Consider the following 20,579-nt stretch of genomic DNA (forward strand, 5'->3'; position numbering starts at 1 on the left):
GCAGTTAAATTAATCATGATAGACATTTTACGTTCGCTCTATAATTAATTAATAAGCTATAATCGATAGTTTGAAGTTTTTTTTATCAAAAACATGACAGTTGAAAACATGTATGATGGCATCATATGTAACATTAATGTTTCTACATAGATGAAATGCAAATGAATTCGGTGAATGTTTCCAGGAGTTTTGATCTCGGGTTCATTTTCCACGGAATGTTAAAATGTTGAACATTATCTATTAGATTTTAGCTCATAATAATAATTCACAATTCCACTGGCCAGTAGCCTAATATTGTAAAAAAAATGTCGCAGCTGCAGGTCAAATATTTCGTATAAAATACTCATCAAAATATTATCACTAAGTAGGTACAAGTAGCGATAGATAATCTCCAGTTGTATGTACCTATTCTTTATCTTCTGTAGCTAGCTCTTCGATCTTTTACCGGTGCTACTTCCCTGCCAACTAAACCAGCTTGACTATCGTTACAGCTACGTCTGCTATCAAAGTTTTAGATCGTAACGTTGTCTTTTTGATCTTATCTCCACATCTAACACCAAGCATGCCTCGCTGCAGCTCGTTGGCAAACCTAGCTCTTATATGAAAAATATTCTAGAAAATATTCAACACGAACACGGTAAAGTTCAATATCATAATCAAAATCACCCCTCATTTTACGTTACGGTTTTATGCAGCGGTGCAGTGTTTAATTAAAATATCACGCTAGCCTGTGTTAGAGCGTTTCGATATTATATTATCGGGTTCATGAAGTTTAATCAAGGTTTACACGCAATGATTGAAGTTCGTTGGGCTCGAGGCGGGTCGCGTCAATCGCATAGGTTTGCACACTTGAGCAATTTGGGTGTAGGCGCTTGAACGATTGCCTAATTTGAGGATCTGTCACCCAACGTCAGTACGCCAGCGGAGCGTAATGGGGCAATTGATAGGTTAACAGGTATTAATGCTGTGATGGACACTGCTCAATATCGCTTTGATGCAGGCTAATTAATAGTTTGTATTTGCATAGTGATGTACCAGTTTCAGTTTAAGTAAACTTTTCATATTGCACGGGTATTATTTACCTCTATTTTTTCATAGAACTTGTTTTGTAGGTATAAGTTCTGCGAAAAACTTGGTCACGATACTCTGTAATTACGAACACGTGACTGAAGGAAAGCGAAATGCACACACTAATTAATCTAATTAGGTTCCGGAAAAACATGTTGGTCAAAAGAGCTATTTAGCAAATTGTAGCACGTTTCACTGTTCCCTACAACTCGCACTTTAAGCGTACTCAAATATTCAGGAAATTTTAATAAGGCACAGTCATGTCTTACAGGCAGTGCTAAACTAGGCATACAATTTTACTTGCTCAGCATCTCAAAAATGCCTTTGTAAGCCCTAATAGAAGTTACGCCGATTTAGCTAAGTATTTCTCATTAGTCACGAATAATTGCGCCGCTGAAATGTAGCCTGACCTTTACCTTGAATAAACAAACGCATCTAATAAACGTAGATTATGTGTAAAAAATCGTACAAATACAGTTCTGGATAGGGAAAGACATTTACAATGTGTATATGTTCGGCATTTCCATAAAGTCTCATTTTATTAATCTTGGGTCAAGGATATGATGGTATTTCCTCGAGGGCAGCCATCTTACATTTTAGAGGATAACGGACATTGTTATGTTAAGGAGGGTAAACGGTTATGAGTTCAAAAATATAACATAGATCGTGGATCTTAAATTTTACGAGGCACCCTAGGGTTTTGTAGTTAGTAATCGCACGCAAATAGACTAAGCTAAGCCTAAGTTGAAGCAATAAAATTTAATTTTGTGTAATCATGAACAAATGTAGGACAGACCATATAAAATGTGAAATACTGGCACGGTTTTACAAAACATCACGTCCTAAAAATTTTCAAGTCCGTAAATTAAAACGAGACGTAGTATCGAGTCAACGTGGAAGTGTACGTTGGAATTGAAATCTCAATTTTCGGGATTGAACAATTCGCTGACAGTATATTTCGGTGTATTTCAGCTGCGGAAGCCGGTGTCGACGCTCTCGATCCCCGGCGCGATGAAGGCGTACTCCGGCGGGGGAAGAGACGCGGGAGGCGAGGAGGCTGGCGTCGCACTAGTCGGTGTGCACAGCGAATACCCGCGCTTCGGCGAAGAACGCGCGCTTGGCGGTGGCACGTACAAGGGCGGGGGGACGGCTAAGCACAAACCCAATATAGGATATAGGTGAGTGTCCAAAGCTACTGTTCTGGTAATTGGAGTGGATGTGCAAGGTATTTCGATGAGCTTAATGTATGGAGGTTTATACGTTACTGTTAAAAAGATGTGTTGGTATAAGCGTATAACAGAATACGAAGAAAGAATCAACTCAGTACCTTAGGTTATTGCCTTAAGAAACATTTTTCGAAATACTCTTCAGAATAAAATTGTTTTGTTAAAGGTTTTAATGATATAAATAATTAACATGTATATTTGTCCTTAACAAAGACATTTAATTATATAACCTGCAGTTTGTCGAAAGTTAACTCTCACTGTTCATTTCGGTATTAAGTATAAAGTGTCGAGTAAGTTCCAATCGACTAGGTGCGGCTAACTTCTATTCCCTAGCTATTAATCTAAACCTCACTCATGTTATGAGCTCTCAGGGATCCCGAACGGGTAACAAACTAAAATCGCACTTGTCACTAAAGCAACAAAGTTTAAAATAACTTTGTCCAATCGCGTTCAATGACTTTAAAGTTAAACAAAACATTCTATTCACATAACCTTTTGTTCTACGAAATCATCAATTTCGTATGCTACTAAAAGAAGCAAGTTTAAATCGAGGAGTTTTAAGTGTTGGAGTTTTTCAAAAGTCGATCAATGAAATGATAATGAACCAGACAAAGTTGGGCACTCCAGCATAATTGGAGAGCGTCTTTGTAGAACCACACAATGCTGAGCTTTTCTTTCTGCCATGTGGATTGATATTCACCTTGGAATAAAATTCAACTACATTTCACCTTACTTTAGCGTACAATGATCCTTATTAAAATAGTTTATCAGATCTGTTTACTGTTCAACCTAATTAAAGTGTTGGCAAATTTTAGCCATTATCGAAATTGGGTCCAGTGTTTGCCATTTATGTGAATTTGCATGTAAGCTTAATCTAAGCGTTCACCGGGGAATCCATGCAATTTTCAACATTTTTTTTTATTATGGTCTGATATTATATTTCCTTTACTTATAAATCTTGTACCCAATATCTAAATAATTGTACTTTTTACACTTGTATTTTTATGAAATGCAGGGCTATGAGTTAAATATTTTAAGGACTCTTATACAGGTTTCAGAAAAGAAGTTGAATTTCAATGAAACTATAGTTCACGGAAGCGATCGTTTCCCAAAACTTCTCTGAATTCTGCAATTTATTCGCTGGTACAGATTCTAGGGACGGCTTTAAGAGCTCTTAGTTGAAGAGCGGAAAAGGTTACGAGTTGGAAACGATTAACCATTGAAATATTGACATGCATGACTCGCGTGGAATTTCTGGAAATATTAATGATGTGCAACATTACTGAAGTTTGCTCACCTCTTTTATAACAAATTACACAGATTTGTTTTCAAATACTAAAGTCCAAAATTAGGACGAGTAAAATTTTATTTAGTCACACACATACATGAAATAACACTTTTTTTCTATAAGTGTAGACAGAGACCAAAGAACGGGACTAGCTAAAATCCCTACAAACTTCACTTGTTTCATTGACATCCATACATCTTCTTATACAGTTCCACCAGTTATGAGTACTACGCAATACGTTACATATATTATATTCTGAAATATAATATTTCAGTGAAGCCATTCAATACAGCTGAAAATATAGTCTAAAATATATTGTCTCCGAACCCGCTGAGACAAAGAGCGCATCGTCAAATTTTTACACAATATGCTGTCTAGTGTCGAGCTTATAAAATTGCAAATGCGAGCATGTTAGTTTTAAATAATACAAGCGACTGCGTTACAGCGAACACGTATTCTGCGTCACACAAAGCGTGTGTAAATAATTTTTCATGTAAAAACTTCCCGGCATTTGTGTGTGTGCTCTGTTTGCAAATAGAGCACGGCGTCATCCAACACTATCTGATCAACCACGATTTCAAACCGCAAACCGGCGAAGGATTTATAAACCTCCCCGTTTTGGACCGATTTCAATATGAAATTTCCATTCTGCTGTGGTCGCTCGTTCGCTTTGATACTGTGTGTAAACCCAACGGGAAAGCTAAGTAAATACGAATGAGTATTTAAAGTTAAACAAAACAGATTGCAGTTCAGCCTCGATCTCTATACGATTTTCAATATTGACTACCAATGCGTTTTTTTTGGATGAACGTTTGATGTACTGTGTAATGTTTTTTTACTCTTTATTTATTCTCTGTTCTGTTTCCATTTTATATTTACATCGCTTTTATGAAAAAGGCACTGGAGATTTATATTGTAACACAGATTACATTACAAATTGTTCTTGTTTATCTTGAGTCGCAGTATCTTATTTCTCAAGGAAAACTTTACTGGTATTATTATCACAGCATCTGCCAAAGTAAGAATTACGACCAATATCGAAGGACCCTTACATCATCCGTGAAATGTGATCAATAAAAACGTGGTTAGTACAAGATATCATTATGACGACGTAGTTCATTGTTTTGCCGATATCTTGCCCTCTATTTTCATTAAGTCTCGTGGGTTATATAAAACCAATAAGCAGTGTAATAAAGCTGAGGTCAATCCTTGGTCGAAAGCCGACGAGTTTATTCTCCCGAGACTAGAATACATAAACGATGTATCATATGACGTGAATGCGGGCCGTACATATCTAAGTCCATTGTAGACATGACAAATAGATGGTTTTCTCAAAACAATAGATGTGTACGTGATTCTATCTAGCGGGATGTGCCACAACTGTTGCTAGGATAATTTCGCTTGTGACACCTCGGTTCTTTGGGCATTAATGGTTGCTATTAAATGTGTTAAAATAATTTCTTACTTTGATATCTTGCTAAAGTCTTACTCAAGATATTTATGCACAAAAGCGGTATTATGAGTTTGACTCATGATACAAATTTTGTTAGTGAATATAAATGTCAATGGGATGTTGGTTATTTGCGTTAAAATATGGTCATCAATTAATTTTCATTTATTGTATGTATTTATACCCAATTAAACGGATATACTCTTTGTTCATTAAATTATCCGTATAAACGTTGATGCAACAATCATAATATCAATAAATTGAACCGCAGGAACAAACGTCGACTTTTCCATATACGACATCCACAAAAACACAAGCATAATGGAAAAACTGTACCATATTGTGTAGTTTAAATGTCACAAGCGTGTTTTCTCAACGATACAGCTCGCGTTGTGTCACCAAAATCCTTCCTGGCACATTATGTGTCTAGTTTATGGCCTCCAAGCGTGCCCCTATCAACATTGTATCAAACTCTCGAGCTATTTAGAAGACCTTTTCTAAGGTACAAAGGAATATTACATGTAAAGTGAGATTTTCTCGCGAGGCCCTTTACACCTTGAGATTGAATGATCATTATGTTTTACCGCGCGTGTCAATTTTCTAGTGTCGTGTTTCGCTTTCCGATTTAAATTTTGCATCGTTGAGGCTTTTTAAAGTACATTATTTCGACTTTAATTTTCGAAAATTTCATGAATGTTCCACGAATATACTGGTTTTAGTAAAACCGACAAAATCTGGGCTAAGAATTCTCGAAACTCGGTTTTGCGTGAAACTTTACAAAATACTAGGACACATATTACAACCACAACTGAAACAATTGTTTGTAAACCTGTTACACGATGTGAAATGGTTTGTAACGAGGTGATCACTTTTTCAACATTCTGTACGCGCAGTACAATCCACTATGTAGTAATTTACTTTGTTTTACATTTTGACATTCACTTTCGGTACATACCAAGTATTCTGTTCTGAGAAGATAACTAAAAACCAAATCTTCGTAGACAATTTTTCAATGTTTAATTAGAATGCTATCTACTCCTTAGATTTTACAACTAATACAAGTACAATACTCGTATATTATTACGTCTAAGTCTTCATAAAACGACGCAGTTATTGCCCTGAACATAAAGTCAGCAGCATTGTTTCAGGTTACAACTATTTGTGGTAAATTAAATACTGCTAAAAGTGCAAGTTAAGAGCACTAAATTCTGCATAGCTTCATAAACTACACAACATGCTACATATAATAAGGTTTCAATTTTTTTTGAGTTATTAAGAACTTATACTTAATCGATATTTACAAATCACTAATGGCCAATTTACTTGTGATAATTTTTTCAATTGTTGAATTTTTAACCTTGACATTTTTCTTCATTCAGTTCGTAAAAGTCCGTACTTGAACTTCTCCGTTCCGCGTGAGCCACGTGGCCACGTTTGGTCCTGACAAAATCAATAGACTAAATAAATAAATCTCACAACACACATAAAACGTACCCAACCTAGAAACGTTTTAATAATGCCTACGCAGCCTTGAACGAACGGAAATAACTTGCATCAGGGTCGCATCGATTTTGTTCGTCTTTGGAATAATTTAAGTGCAGCATAGAACATTATTACCATTCATCTATCCATATTTTATACATCGGTTCTGTTGTAGTTGACGTCACAGTGTAAATTGTACGCCATGACCGAATTTGTGAAGTGTAGATACCGGTAGGTACTCGTAATTATGTTGTGGACATAGTAGCTCCTTTAAATTTAAAGTTATTTAATGGTGCGTAATAGTTTTGTCATAGTTCTCTAAACATTGTTCGGTATTAAAACGTTGTAGTGAGTGTAAAAGAGTTAAAAAAGGAAAATTATACACAGCAAATTTAAAGGGTGTACTTTTAAACGTTGGAACGGTGCAGATTATGTTCAAAACTGTATATTTTTTGTAAAAAAATGTCTTTTTTGTACGGTTACCACGGTAACCAGGAAATTCAACGTAATACTTTGTGGAAGTCTCCTATGAGTTCTTAATAAATAACTTTGCCTTCATATAGATTGTAATAACAACTGCGAGTGAATGTGGGCGTAGAACAAAACATCTCAGACTATCCCCGAGATTGTAGACGAACTTTTATTGATGAACTTTATTTGTTTTCTGTCAAATTCCACGCCGACGGGCCCCAGTTAATCTGTTTAAAGACTAATCACTTATCTATCGGGAAGATTGCAAAGAACCAATTAATGGCTATTGGTCTTCATCAATAACAGCTAATCCCCGAACATTCGACGTTGACAACATGTCGAATTGGCTTAACTTTCACTGCCGAATTTTCAAAATGAATGTGAACTTTTGACCTGCCGTAAGATTTAATCGTATATTGTGTTTATTGAAAGATTATTTCTAATGCTTTTACGTTATTCCTTTACAGATTAGGTAGAAGAAAGGCGTTATTCGAAAAAAGGAAACGAATAAGTGACTACGCTTTAGTAATGGGAATGTTTGGTATAATAATTATGGTAATAGAAAATGAACTCTCAAGTGCCGGTGTATATACTAAGGTAATTAATTTTTTATATTTCATAGACTTGACTTTCTTGAATAACATTAATGAATACACGTTGATAAATTACTTCTCCATTTCAGGCATCAATATATTCGCAGGCGTTGAAGACGCTTATATCAATGTCGACTGTGATTTTACTTGGCCTAATCGTCGCGTATCACGCTTTAGAAGTACAGGTAACAAATTGAACTTCATAAACTTCAACTCTTGAAGATTGCGAGGCAGGAAAATTTCCCTAATTAATTCCCGTCTCTTTTTAATGCAGTGAATCGATATTAGAATTTTTCTTAAGGAAAAAACTTAAGAATTCTCTGCCCTTATTAACAAAGTTGGACGTTACGTGCCATACTTACCGTAATTTTCTTCTGGTTAAGACGGTAATCTTAACGATATGTATGAGCTTGTTATTAGTATGCCAGAAGTTTTTCCTTAATAAAAGTTTATTTTCTTTTATGGGCATGGATAGAACCTTATATGTTTTTATTTTCTCGATTCCAGTTATTTATGATAGACAACTGCGCTGACGACTGGCGGATAGCAATGACGTGGCAACGGATAGCCCAAATCGGCCTTGAGCTTGCTATTTGCGCCGTCCATCCTATCCCAGGACAGTATACCTTTACTTGGACCACTAAGTTAGCCAATAAAGGAGGCGTCATCGGCGTTGAAGTTGTAAGTATCCACGTTTTCATTGCGGTGTACAGTTATAAATAGTACCATGCAAGTTCGTGCTAACTCACCTGCCAGTTTAAAATTAGGTAGATCATTTTCTTTGAAATAAATTCATCACATCTTAGCTATCTTGATGATATGATTGTTTTTGCTCTCAGTGTTCAGTATCAAAATGAGTTTCTGGATTTTATTGTTCTCTATTATAAACTTACAAAAGTAGTTATTTAGATGTCATTATATTTACTATTTAGAAATATTCACTGTCTATCATTCTGCTATAGAACTGTAGTTAGGTGTTACTAAATCTATCTGACTATTTCTTTATTTCGATTCATTCTTGTACTTTATTTGCCAACTGACATTCATTTTTCGATTTTCTCCTTAGGGCACGATGTATAAGCAAATTCAGGTCTGTATTTTTGCGTTGAAGTGTTAATGAGTTTTAAGTGATGTTAGAGTTCTCGTCTTGAGCATGTCCCAATTATATTGTACGAAAAAATATCTACTGTTTTGTGTATGTGATATTGATGATATGTGACTGATATAGTATGGTGTTTGTCACTGATTTATTTATCTGTTAATATTTGTTGAGCCTTGTTTGAATTTTGTGCATGTAGGACAATAGATATTAAGTTTGTGATGATGTTTAGAATTAATACTACGCAAACTACTTGATACGCTACGATATTGATATGAAAAAAAATATTTTTCAAATGCTCAAGATGCATTGATATATTAAAAGGCATTTTGGTAAAGCCTTAATTTATATTGCAGCGTACGTTAAGTAAATTTCCACTCTTGCAATTATTGTAATCCAACACGATCATGTTACGTCTACAACGTCTCAAAAATACCTAAAACTGCATAACGAGTATTCTTAATTATACCCTCAAAATCTATTTACATTTCAAAAATATTACTACATATTATAATGACCTGAATATTTTTATACACCATTTCAAACTTTCAAAAAATTTCAACCTACGTTATTTTGACATCAATACATCCGAGTCTCTTTACTGCTTGCTATACCTTAAAACAAATTGTAACTACAACTTATCTACCTACATTCAACAAATGCATTATTCTACAGAATGTTTTTGGCAAACTATTTGAATCACCGTAGCACATAGCACATTAGATTTGAATTGAATGTTTGACATTTTGTAGTTACTCAAAGATTAATGCATTCACAAAATGATGATCGAAATCACTTGAAATTGTCATAAACCCCAAAATATGTGTACTTAACCGCCTCTGGGCGGTGATTTTGAATTATGTGCTCGTTTTGCGATTCTTTTTTACCATACTTGTGCTAAATGTTGATTTTTTCTCATTCCAGGTTCCGTATGACGTCACGCTGTCTTTGCCGATGTTCTTTCGGCTATATTTAATATGCAGGGTCATGTTGCTTCACAGTAAATTGTTTACCGATGCTTCGTCCAGGAGTATAGGAGCTTTAAACAGAATTAATTTTAACACTAGGTAAGTAATATTAGTACCTATAAATAGTATTATTTAGAACACAACGTTACTTTATGTTCGTATAGTATATTTATTTGTGTTAATTACCGAGTCTCTTAGGACTCGTTAATTATGTACTACATTAAATGTCTTTTCGTCGTAGTTATTTTTAGTGTGTAATTACGGTACTGTATTGGTTCTTTACGTGTCTATTTCAGATTTGTCTTGAAGACACTTATGACAATTTGCCCAGGCACGGTGTTATTAGTTTTTATGGTATCGCTTTGGATAATCGCGAGCTGGACACTCAGACAATGTGAAAGGTTGGTATATTTATTATGTGTTGTTGGTGACATCGACCTTATTTGCATAAAAACAGTATTATGTTCGAAATTTTGGGTGTGGGAAACCATTCGACTTTATTCGGGGCGTTAATTTGCTCATTGAATTCGTTCGAATATATTTTATCATTCAAAGTTGTTCCTATTTTTTTATATCAGTATTTTCGCTTCATTGTTTTAGTTTTGTGTCTACATTCTATGTTTACACTTGAATTACCAAGTTTTAAAGATCACCGGTGTACTGCCTATGTGGGCATGCTATATTGCTTTTGTACTGTGGCGTTGTAAATATGTTTGTTTTTGGCTTTTTCAAACCCACTGTGTTATTTTTGTTTTTGATGTCTACGTTTAAAGATTACGGAGAGTTTTGTAGCGACGCTAGGTTCATTTATCATCACAATATGAAACAAGAGTTTGACTTTGACTATTTTGGCAAAAATGTAGCTTTTTAAGATGTAATCAGTACACAAGTGCTATAATTTATATTTTATTAGTTTATGTGTTAGAAGTAGCAGTTCAAACAAATCGGTGTCAATAAGAGGATGCTTGTTGTGATATAGTAGATCCAAAATGAACAAAGAGTTTATCACCACTGTTTTTGCACAAAATATTGTTGTAATACATGCCGTGAAATTATAATTTCTTGTGTAAAGCAGAAACAAATCACAGCACGGCTTATATTAAAATAATATTGCATAATAAATACACGAATAAAATTTTCGAACAAGGTTTTAATCACGCACAAAATGGCTCTAGGATACAAATACACTAAATGTTAGATGAAGCTTCTGACTTACCATCAACATGCACAGATCCATTGCACCTTATCACATCACGCATCAAACAAGTTACCTCTTCTTCCAGTTTGAAGCAAGTTGCTTGTAACTCTCTCACTTTTACGTGTTTCCTTCTATCTTCTTGCCAATCTATCTACTAAGTGTTTATCTGTGTTATCATGACCTTCACCTAAGGTTTAAAATTTAATTCACGCATGGCTACAAGTATAATTATTATGTATTCAACCCAGATTAATGTTTAGAATGCACGTTGTATTTACGAATCTTTATATACGGTATTAGTACGTACATCTGTGTAGTAAGAAAGTTTTGTTTTCCATTAGGCATGACAAAATTTTCTTTTGTGTATAGGAATTCTGTTTCACTATGAGTGTTTATCAAATTTTGAATTGATTTCTCGAATTTATATCGAAATCCATTTTAAATATTGCCACAATTAGAATTTGTTTCCCTTTAATTGTTTGAAATTTAAATTCTGTATTATATCTTTGAAGTACTTATGTTGACTGTAGTAGAAACAACCGGTTATCTGTGGTCTTGTCGGGCATTTTGGCTCTCAGGTTCCACGACGAAGACCATGCCAATTTGCTAAACTCAATGTGGCTGACAGCTATAACCTTCCTCTGTGTCGGCTACGGCGATATAGTCCCCAACACTTACTGCGGCCGTGGCATTACCCTCACCTGCGGTATGGTGGTATGTATGAAAAAATATAGTAGGATATGGGTGGTTTGATCAATTTCACTCTTTCATGCGTTTTGTGTGGCTAGGATTGAACTGCACTAGGCATTGCAAGGTTTGCGAGAGTTTGGTCATTAATAAATATCATATACTTGCTTTGTCTAGCCAACTATTAATTAGGTCGGTAAAGGTGAGCCATTTTATGTGTTGTTAATAACGTCACAGAATGTTTGAAGCAATTCACAGTTTTATAATCAAAGTCAAACTCTTCAACTGAACACGGACGCCCTCTTTCTATTCTTTTGTTTCATCTCTTTTTCACGTTTATTCGACATTGCGTGTAGGAAGATGTTTGCGTGCGACGGGTCGGTAGGTAGGATTTGTGAATGAACACTCATTTATCGGTCGCTACGAACTTTAGGGTAGACAGGTCAATGAGTAAAGCGTTGAAATTTATTAACCATTCAGGTTTCACGACGAAGAACACGCTAACCTACTGAATGCGATGTGGCTTATTGCGATTACGTTTCTCTCCGTCGGTTTTGGTGACATAGTGCCAAACACATATTGCGGCAGAGGTATCGCTGTTAGCACCGGCATTATGGTAAGTTCTTACAAACAAACTTTATGACTGTACGTGTTGACTGACACCATTTAAATAATTTACACCTAATTTACATATTGAAATGTAACTTTGTGCCAAAACACGCCAACATTGTGGAATTGACGCCAACTGTTGGAATGCTTTCGCCTTGATTTGTCTATACTTCAAAATTGACGAAGTTGAAGTCAGTCAACACTGATGTATCAATGTACCAACAATCACACACTACACTAAAATGCTTCACACTGTCGATACCTACGCTAAGTTCACTCAGTTTTTCGGTGTACTCGATGTTATAAATAATTATAAATTATATTGATGTTCACAGATATCTGTAATACGAGATGTTGATGTTACAATATTGTGAATGCAGTATTATATATATTTTATGTACACACACTTCTATAAATGATGTCACTACTTCTGTAACTCACACTCAGTTTTACACAATATTTTGAAAATAGGGTTACTACCGTAATATTTTGTTCGTAGTTCTTGCAGGCAACAGCATTATTTGGAATACCTATATCAATACTATAAGTACGGTTTTAAATGATTTTTTAATTAAACTTACGTCCATTTCCCTGTTAAAGCCAGCTATTAGAAATTATATATAATTTGTAGTATGGAATGCTTCATTTCTCCTTACTATTTCTAGCTCTCTCTTCACTTAAATATTTCACTGGATTGCACAATACGTTTGTTTTTAAAATGGCTCACTTTTCCTAAAATTATTTTAATACAGAAGTGTACAATAAATTTTATTGCACCTAAAATAGTGTTTTATGTAAATGTTGATAAAGTTAAATGAGATATTAGATGATCCTGATGATAAAATGGAAGTAACTATTGAATTGATTCAGTCATGTGCACCTACTAGATGGAAATGCACTGAAAAGGATGAATCATCACTTTAATTTGATGAAAAATTCGTGATTGTTTATAACAACTTGGAACAATAAAAGAAGGAAAACTAGGTACTTGGCTAAAGTGAAAAATATTTCAATTAATCCTGACCGGTAAGAATTTTCCTTCTTTTATCAATTCTGCTAGTGATTTGCATTTTAGCACTACAGGTTTAAATAAATATAAGCAATTTGACTAATAATGAGGTTTAACTAGTAATATAAATAACATGCTATCTAAAGAGGGTAATTGAGACAATAGCAAGCGATACGTTTTCAAAATCTCTATTAGATCTAAATTCTTTCCGATTGTGTCTATTATCCTCGGTCATTTTAATTTAAATAATAATATTAAATTATTAAAACGATAGCACATAGCTGAAAAATATAGTTTCTTTTGATTTTTAGCCTTCAAAATTGCGTTATTGGAATGACAAATTCTTGAATGCTTCTACACGTTCGCTTGCATTTTACATTAAGGTATTCACTTAACAGGGAGCTGGATGCACAGCGTTATTAGTCGCGGTTGTTTCAAGAAAATTAGAATTAACTAGAGCCGAGAAGCACGTTCATAACTTCATGATGGACACACAACTTACTAAAAGAGTAAGTATTGCTGTGATATAAGTTCATCACAATTATTGTTAATCTAATTAACAGGGGGCGGGATGTACAGCATTATTAGTGACCGTTGCTTCGAGAAAATTAGAGTTAACTAGAGCGGAGAAACATGTCCATAACTTCATGATGGAGACACAACTAACCAAAAAGGTAAGGTGGCTGTTACTTAAGTAACAGTCGAAGGATGCAATGAAGGTAAGACATATAAGCTAGGTAAAGCTAAATTTAAAATTGTTCAAACTAAAGAAATTAATAAATAAAAGTCTGCTTGTTGATTGCGCTTGTCACATTGATTTACACAAATTAGAAGGTTATGATGGTTGCAAACAAACACAATAGTAGCGACACTTCGCTAGAACTAAAACGTAAAAATTAAATAACCAAATAAGAAAATGTTGCGCAAATAATATAGCTTGAGCCACCAAAAGCTTTAAAGAAAGCGTTGGACACCATGTGTCGTCTTGTGAGTTTGCTTAGTGTTGGATTACAGAATGTTATCTCAGTCATTGTTTGAATGATTTCAGCTGAAAAATGCAGCAGCCAACGTGCTACGGGAGACGTGGTTAATATACAAACACACTAGGCTCGTGAAACGGGTCCATCCAGGGAGAGTGAGGACGCACCAGCGAAAGTTTCTGTTAGCTATTTATGCGTAAGTCTTATTTAATATTTCTCTAGTACTTAGATATTTATTTTGTGTGTTTTAGATTTAGAGAAAATTTGAAGATTGAGGTACTTTGTAATTACTTTTAGGTAATATTTTAATTTATTTTTCGAATTGAATGTTAGATATAGATACTTTAATAGATAATGTTCTTTTCAATTTATTCTCTTTTATATTAAAAAAAACGTACCTGTTAGTTTTACTTAAAATTATGTTAAATTGTATAATAGTCATTTAAAAGTTTTAGAAAGTTAAGTAAGATTTCGAACTACCATATTTTTTTTAACTCTCATTAAGTTTTGACTAAGAAGAATGCCTTTTTCAAACAATAAAACTTACTTAGATATTTTTTTCACACTTACAATAACAAATGAGGCTATCACAATTTATGTCGTAATGCTACGATAAATATATTTCAGGTTACGAAAAGTCAAGATGGATCAAAGAAAATTAATGGATAATGCCAACACAATAACAGATATGGCAAAGGTACGTTGATGCCCATCAAATAATTTTAAGGCTATTGCTACACTCATACACTCATTAGAGATAGACCCTAGCTAGCACATTAGGAATGCAATAAATCTGATAGTTATAGAAAATCCATATAGAAATTTTAGTACAAATCCTAGCTTTTTTATTCCCAAAATCATTCTTAACCTGGCAAAATTTAGAAACGTAGACCTAAAAAAGCTAATTCATTACAAATAGATATAGGAAAATCACTAGTAGAAAGTGTAGTTGTACAGTAAACAACCGCGGAATGAAATCCAAAGCATGCCAAAAATTTAATTTAAACCCATTTCTCCATTTGCTTCGCGCATGCATTGTTATGACCCAAATCTGCATCGGTAAGATTCTGCATGAATAAATTTCAAAATCTTTTTAAAACATTTGAGAATACAATCACTTTATTAATTGCATCTATATTTATACATTACACATTAACATGATCAGACAAAGGATACTAATTTATAGACAGATACACAAACACAAATGTATGATTAGACGCTACAGTTAAGAATGAACTGCAAAGCGATTGATATTAGGACCCCTTTCTTTTACAGACCCAGAACACAGTCTACGAGATTGTCTCAGACATGAGCACGAGACAAGATACCATTGAAGAGAGGCTGACTAGTTTAGAAGAAAAACTAACTTCATTACAGGTAATTGAACCGTTAGGAATTTCTATGTTTGTGTAGAATTACATTGAAAATTAATTATCGTTGATTATAAAGATTTTGCAGGATTTGCAAAAGTCTGGAACAACAGGTGACGTGTGGTCTTGCTAGAGTTTTTGAAAGTAGCAGTTTTACATTACCTTCTCCTTCTTTCCTCTTCTTTAAAGACTTACTAACACGACATTCGTAGATCTTGAAGACTGTAAATTAATATTTACAATGAAATGTTCCAGGAACAAGTAAACAACCTGCCGGATGTAATGGCGCGGTGTCTGCAGCAGTGTTGGGAGCGAGCGGAGCAACGGAGGAACTTCTTGCATCCCGACACTGCTGCAGTGCCTACACCGCCTTCATCTACTATTACTCCTTATACTAGGTATGTATCGCTAACAACATCATTACAAATTCTAAATCAAGTACTTCAGGAAAAAATCTTGAGCTATAACTGTATTCGCAGATATCAATATTAAAATTTCACCTTATGCTCTTAAGGACGCTAGCGACAGCGTCACACCCATGGCCGCCAAGCCCAGTTCTGCAGCCGGCGGGACGAACGCACTCAGCGCCCGAGAGCACGACGACGCACACGCCCTCGCCGGCGCAGCCACAGCCCTCGAGCCCCGCGCCCCACGCGTCTCGACCTCCTCTACCCAGCTGAGTACCGCCCTCCAACTCCGAACTCCTGTGCTGAACTCGACGAAACTCGGCGCCCGTCCTCTGACCCCCCCTTTACAACTACGCTCCAACGAGGTTGGCGGGGAAGTTGTTTTACTACAAGAAACAGAAATTCGAAAATACCAGCTCAATGAGCGCTTTGCATGAAAGATATTGAGTTTTACGTCAGTTCTCAAGCCACTGAACGCAAAGTTCTTTTATACAGTAGCGCTCATGCACGCAACACAAATGCAATAGACCGGTCACTTTTATTATTTTATCCTTTTGTTTATTTACTTTCTCGATACTTAGCAATTTTTCGTTATGAGATTGCAAGTTAAAACCGAAAATGATTATGAAGAAATTTGTACTTTCATACGAAATTTTTAAGTTCGAACTATTTTTGAAAACTTTGACTTCTGTTGGTGATGAACGGAATAAAGTGAAACGATTTTCTCGACATACCGATGGACCACGCCGCGGTGCGAGACAAGGTCAGCCGTAGTTTTCTTCGCTGTTCCCCAGTTTCGGATGTGCCAGACTGTTCTCTAGTGATATTGTTTAGATAGTGAATGAAATGAGGCGGTACGGACTTGCTGTTGTGATTATACAAAATGCTTTATCGATAGACGCTTTAGCTAATTACGTTAGACGATATTTTGAATACTTATCAGCATTAGTATAGGTAGTTAATACCTTCACGATTTGTCTGAAGTTCGAGGAACCAAGTAACACTGTTTTATAAGCAGAGTGTGTTTTTACTAAAGTTTTTTTGTGAATGCCACGCCATTGAGAAGTCTTTTGAAACGAATTTAATAATAGTCAAGCTGTTTCATAGATTTCTTAATGCATAGACACATAGTTCAGTAAAATAAACATAGTGACTAATAAGGTTATAGTTACACATAGACTTGCATTTATATTATGCGGTCAATAAGTAAACTGACTGCATAAGCATTTACTGTAAAGTGCACATAGTGGTCACTATAGATTGGTTTTGGTTCCTTGTATAAGAATATTTACCTTTATATTGGACAGTTACATGATTTGGAATAATGATTGTCACACGCCAGATGTAGCTAATATAAACTAATTATTCCATTGACTTTAAATTATTGATTGTTTTCTGGATTGTAACTTCGATCGCTTTTGAATTGAATTGAAAATACTACGAGGAAGTTATGATAGACCACAATAGTACAGTTCATTCATGTGTTCTATATTAATAAAGCTTTGATTGCTGCTGCGGTAAAAGTTTCTAAAGACATAGGTACTATAAAGAAAGTATGTTGTGGTCGGATCGTAATTGCTACTCAACTTTTCGATTTGAGCATTCAAACGCTATCGAAGGTGGACAATTTCACATTATTCTAAGACGAACCTGTATACACACTTTTAGATATATGATTAGGTAAATTAAATTGTTACTACCTGCCTATTGACATGTAGATTGTAAACAATTTTTTTTAAGAATTAGATTAAGTAAAGCTTTGTATAAGACATAAGATTGATGGCTGTCTAAATAGTGCCTAAAACACTACGAAATTTCGATAATTCAGTTTTATTATCTTAATAACTTATGAATGTAAATAGGTAAACTAAAATTTGAGAGCATAATATTTAGTAAATATCTGAATTTTGTAGCGTACGAGAATGAGAGATGGGATCAATTTGTTTGTACATTTAATTTTTAAATGTTCTCTTCAATTTCACGATCTAAAATTGGTTATTTGTTTTTGCTGAACGAAGGTGTCAAAATCACATTGGGAAAATGAATCAGAAATGGTAATGTCAGTGAACTTTGCTCAAATACATCTATTCTGATCTTCAAAAATATAATTGGAACTAATTGATAAACTGTTGGCAGACTATACAGCACGCATGTTATACCTAAATACATAGACTAGACCAATATTGTATTAAAATAGGGAAAAATAGATGCAAAACCAAATAGACTTAATGTTAAGAGAGATTTTCACAGAGATAGCACCGTACTAAATAGTTGTATATGGATTTTATTGATTTAATTATTTAGTTCTGATTTCAATTCACTCGCAATAGAAATCAAAAGTGTCATTACAATTCGTTCAAAACGATCTAATGACTTTTTTGATACGCTGAAGCATTTTATGTTCTTGATAAAATAAAAATTGTGATTCAATCACATTTTTGTTAAAAAACTTACTGCTTTTGCGATCATATTTTGGGCACTAATCTTGTAATTTTCTTACCAACTAATTTTTTTCTTTAATCACGAGAACTAAATGCATACAAAAGATCACGATCCAATGGGTACGAGTGTGCCTAAAATGGTAGGTGAAAGGTGCCCGTTATTGCCGAGTATAATGATAAAATTATTGTTTTTAAGTTTGCCCTTTAAATATTGCGATGAGTGGAGACCAGAACTATTTGCGTATTTTTCGTTTGGTTTTATAATAGCTGTAATTAGGTAGGGTAATAAATAATCCTATAACTTAATTGTTCGTAATATTATACAAAACACCAACTAGTGTATTTAGATCTAAGACAGATTTAGCGTAGATATTAAAAATATTTCCTGCATTATATTTATTATTAATAATATCTTACCCATCTTATTAAAACTTTTCCTAAAATTTTTCATAAACAGTGTTTTAAAATACTTTCTATATTCCCTAGTGTTTGTAACTACCTCGACATTTTTACACGTCATAATTACCTACAGTTTGACTAGTTACTGCCACTTCTACATAGTTATCAGTTAAACCTTGAATTATTTTCATCTTCTTCTCTCCCTTCCATAAAATTACGAAATATTTTTCTTTCCTTCATTTTACGTCCGCACCTGCCCATACTATTAAGCGTAGTCGTTTTCGAAATACAAAACGCACAATACAATTAATATAAAGTGGCATTTTAGTAAAACTAGGTACTTAAATTTTTTCGGTCTTTACCTAACAGTAGCCTAATGAATTGTCCCCATTATGAAGAATTTTAAAAAGTCTAGTCACTAAGGTTAATTGCTTTATAGTCTGTTTTATCTAGGACACTTGTTCACAAAAGTGTTTGTATTATATTTTATCACTCGAAACTCTCTTTCCTACCAATAAAAATAATTTATACCCTTCTATGATATTCGAAATGTAACTACTAACTATCGAACACTTTTGCGAGTGAGTCCCAATTTTAGCTTAATTCAAAGTAAAAAACTATTTATTTATAAATAAGAAATTGACCAAAATGTTGTTTAAGAAACGTAGAATTTGTAAATAATAAGCGAAAAATCATTTAAGACATTATGTATAAAGTAATGATGTAAATACCAGTTGTATTTGCGAATTTTAATGTAAATAAAGTAAAAAATAATAAAAAATATGGTTCCAGTAAAATTATTTTTAAATAATTACGTTCAATTGTATAAGGAAATTTTAAGTTGTATGCCAACGGATTGTTCTATGCGGTGCGTAACAAAAGAAATGAAACTTTTGTGATCATTGTTGATGAAATGAAAGTGTAACTTCGATTATATGAGCTGTAGTATTTTTTAAACTTGATTTTTATTAAAAACCCCTAGTAGTTTACTACGTTTTCATACATTTCCTGCCTTCCATATATCGCATAGATTATCCATGTGCTATAAAACTGGTCTTTAGTCCTTCATCTTGTAATTTACTGATATTCTCTAATACTGGTTCAATCATCCTGATCAATAGTATTCAAAAGTTAGTTGGTAAATTTAGATTCATAAATAAAGAATCTTGCCACTAATAAAGAAATAGTGTAACAATATAAAACACAGATTCGAAATCCATTAAGAAGCAAAAAGTTAGCAACATCTACAAGTATTTCAATAAGAGCAACGCCATCTATTGGCACTTGTCAGAGCTTTTATTTTCTTTTACTTTTGATAGAGGTCAGCAGTTCACACATTCAGTAGCGGTGTTCGAAAAGTCGACGTCTCGTCTATTCGATAGAATGTGTTATACTCATTTTATACTGAAATAATTTTATTACAAAAAAGTGGTCAATTATTTCGAAAATAAAATTGGAGGAAGAAATAAGTTAAATAGCCTGAAACAATACATGCAAATAGCCTCCTTTACTGTAGGTTGTGCAATAAGGATAAACTAGTATGAGTAAAAATAGTAGTAATAGTACTAGTAAGTTTTATTTTTTTATTTTTAGTACTAGTAAAAATAGGTAATCGGCTATTAGTAAGGGCCGAAGGAGAGAAGACTCGAATTTCGCGGCTCATTTCGTTTAGTAATACTGATGAATTGTCGAATATGTAGATTAAAAAACCGAATAGAAATGGAAAGTAGAAAGATCTTTAAAAAGAAATAGCCCTATTAACTTACATACATACATAGTACCGACTCTTATTACTCTCATTTTGCTATTTAAATGTTAGTTGTATGTAGTAAAA

The 20,579-nt window shown here is 34.0% G+C and overlaps 1 protein-coding gene across 18 annotated transcripts in view; it reads left to right on the top strand.

Moving 5' to 3' along the window:
* SK (small conductance calcium-activated potassium channel) overlaps nucleotides 1-19,685 on the top strand; it is a 256,721-nt gene extending 237,036 nt beyond the window's left edge. For 4 of the 18 annotated variants that reach the window (XM_076123663.1, XM_076123673.1, XM_076123677.1 and 1 more), the window contains 14 exons: nucleotides 2,041-2,246; nucleotides 7,453-7,582; nucleotides 7,668-7,763; nucleotides 8,086-8,259; nucleotides 8,645-8,668; nucleotides 9,602-9,744; nucleotides 9,942-10,046; nucleotides 12,011-12,146; nucleotides 13,712-13,822; nucleotides 14,197-14,324; nucleotides 14,756-14,825; nucleotides 15,386-15,505; nucleotides 15,754-15,896; nucleotides 16,013-19,685. In XM_076123663.1, coding sequence (XP_075979778.1) covers nucleotides 2,041-2,246; nucleotides 7,453-7,582; nucleotides 7,668-7,763; nucleotides 8,086-8,259; nucleotides 8,645-8,668; nucleotides 9,602-9,744; nucleotides 9,942-10,046; nucleotides 12,011-12,146; nucleotides 13,712-13,822; nucleotides 14,197-14,324; nucleotides 14,756-14,825; nucleotides 15,386-15,505; nucleotides 15,754-15,896; nucleotides 16,013-16,178 — 1,752 coding nt within the window. In that variant the 3' untranslated portion in view covers nucleotides 16,179-19,685. Of the gene's footprint in view, nucleotides 1-2,040; nucleotides 2,247-7,452; nucleotides 7,583-7,667; nucleotides 7,764-8,085; nucleotides 8,260-8,644; nucleotides 8,669-9,601; nucleotides 9,745-9,941; nucleotides 10,047-11,421; nucleotides 11,558-12,010; nucleotides 12,147-13,546; nucleotides 13,658-13,711; nucleotides 13,823-14,196; nucleotides 14,325-14,755; nucleotides 14,826-15,385; nucleotides 15,506-15,753; nucleotides 15,897-16,012 lie in introns of all 18 variants that reach the window. The other 14 variants (XM_076123674.1, XM_076123676.1, XM_076123680.1 and 11 more) reach the window with 11 other exon arrangements.
* Nucleotides 19,686-20,579: the final 894 nt, after the last annotated feature.

The sequence above is a fragment of the Anticarsia gemmatalis genome, chromosome 15 (assembly GCF_050436995.1).
Source record: "Anticarsia gemmatalis isolate Benzon Research Colony breed Stoneville strain chromosome 15, ilAntGemm2 primary, whole genome shotgun sequence".
In the NCBI taxonomy this organism is placed as follows: domain Eukaryota; kingdom Metazoa; phylum Arthropoda; class Insecta; order Lepidoptera; family Erebidae; genus Anticarsia; species Anticarsia gemmatalis.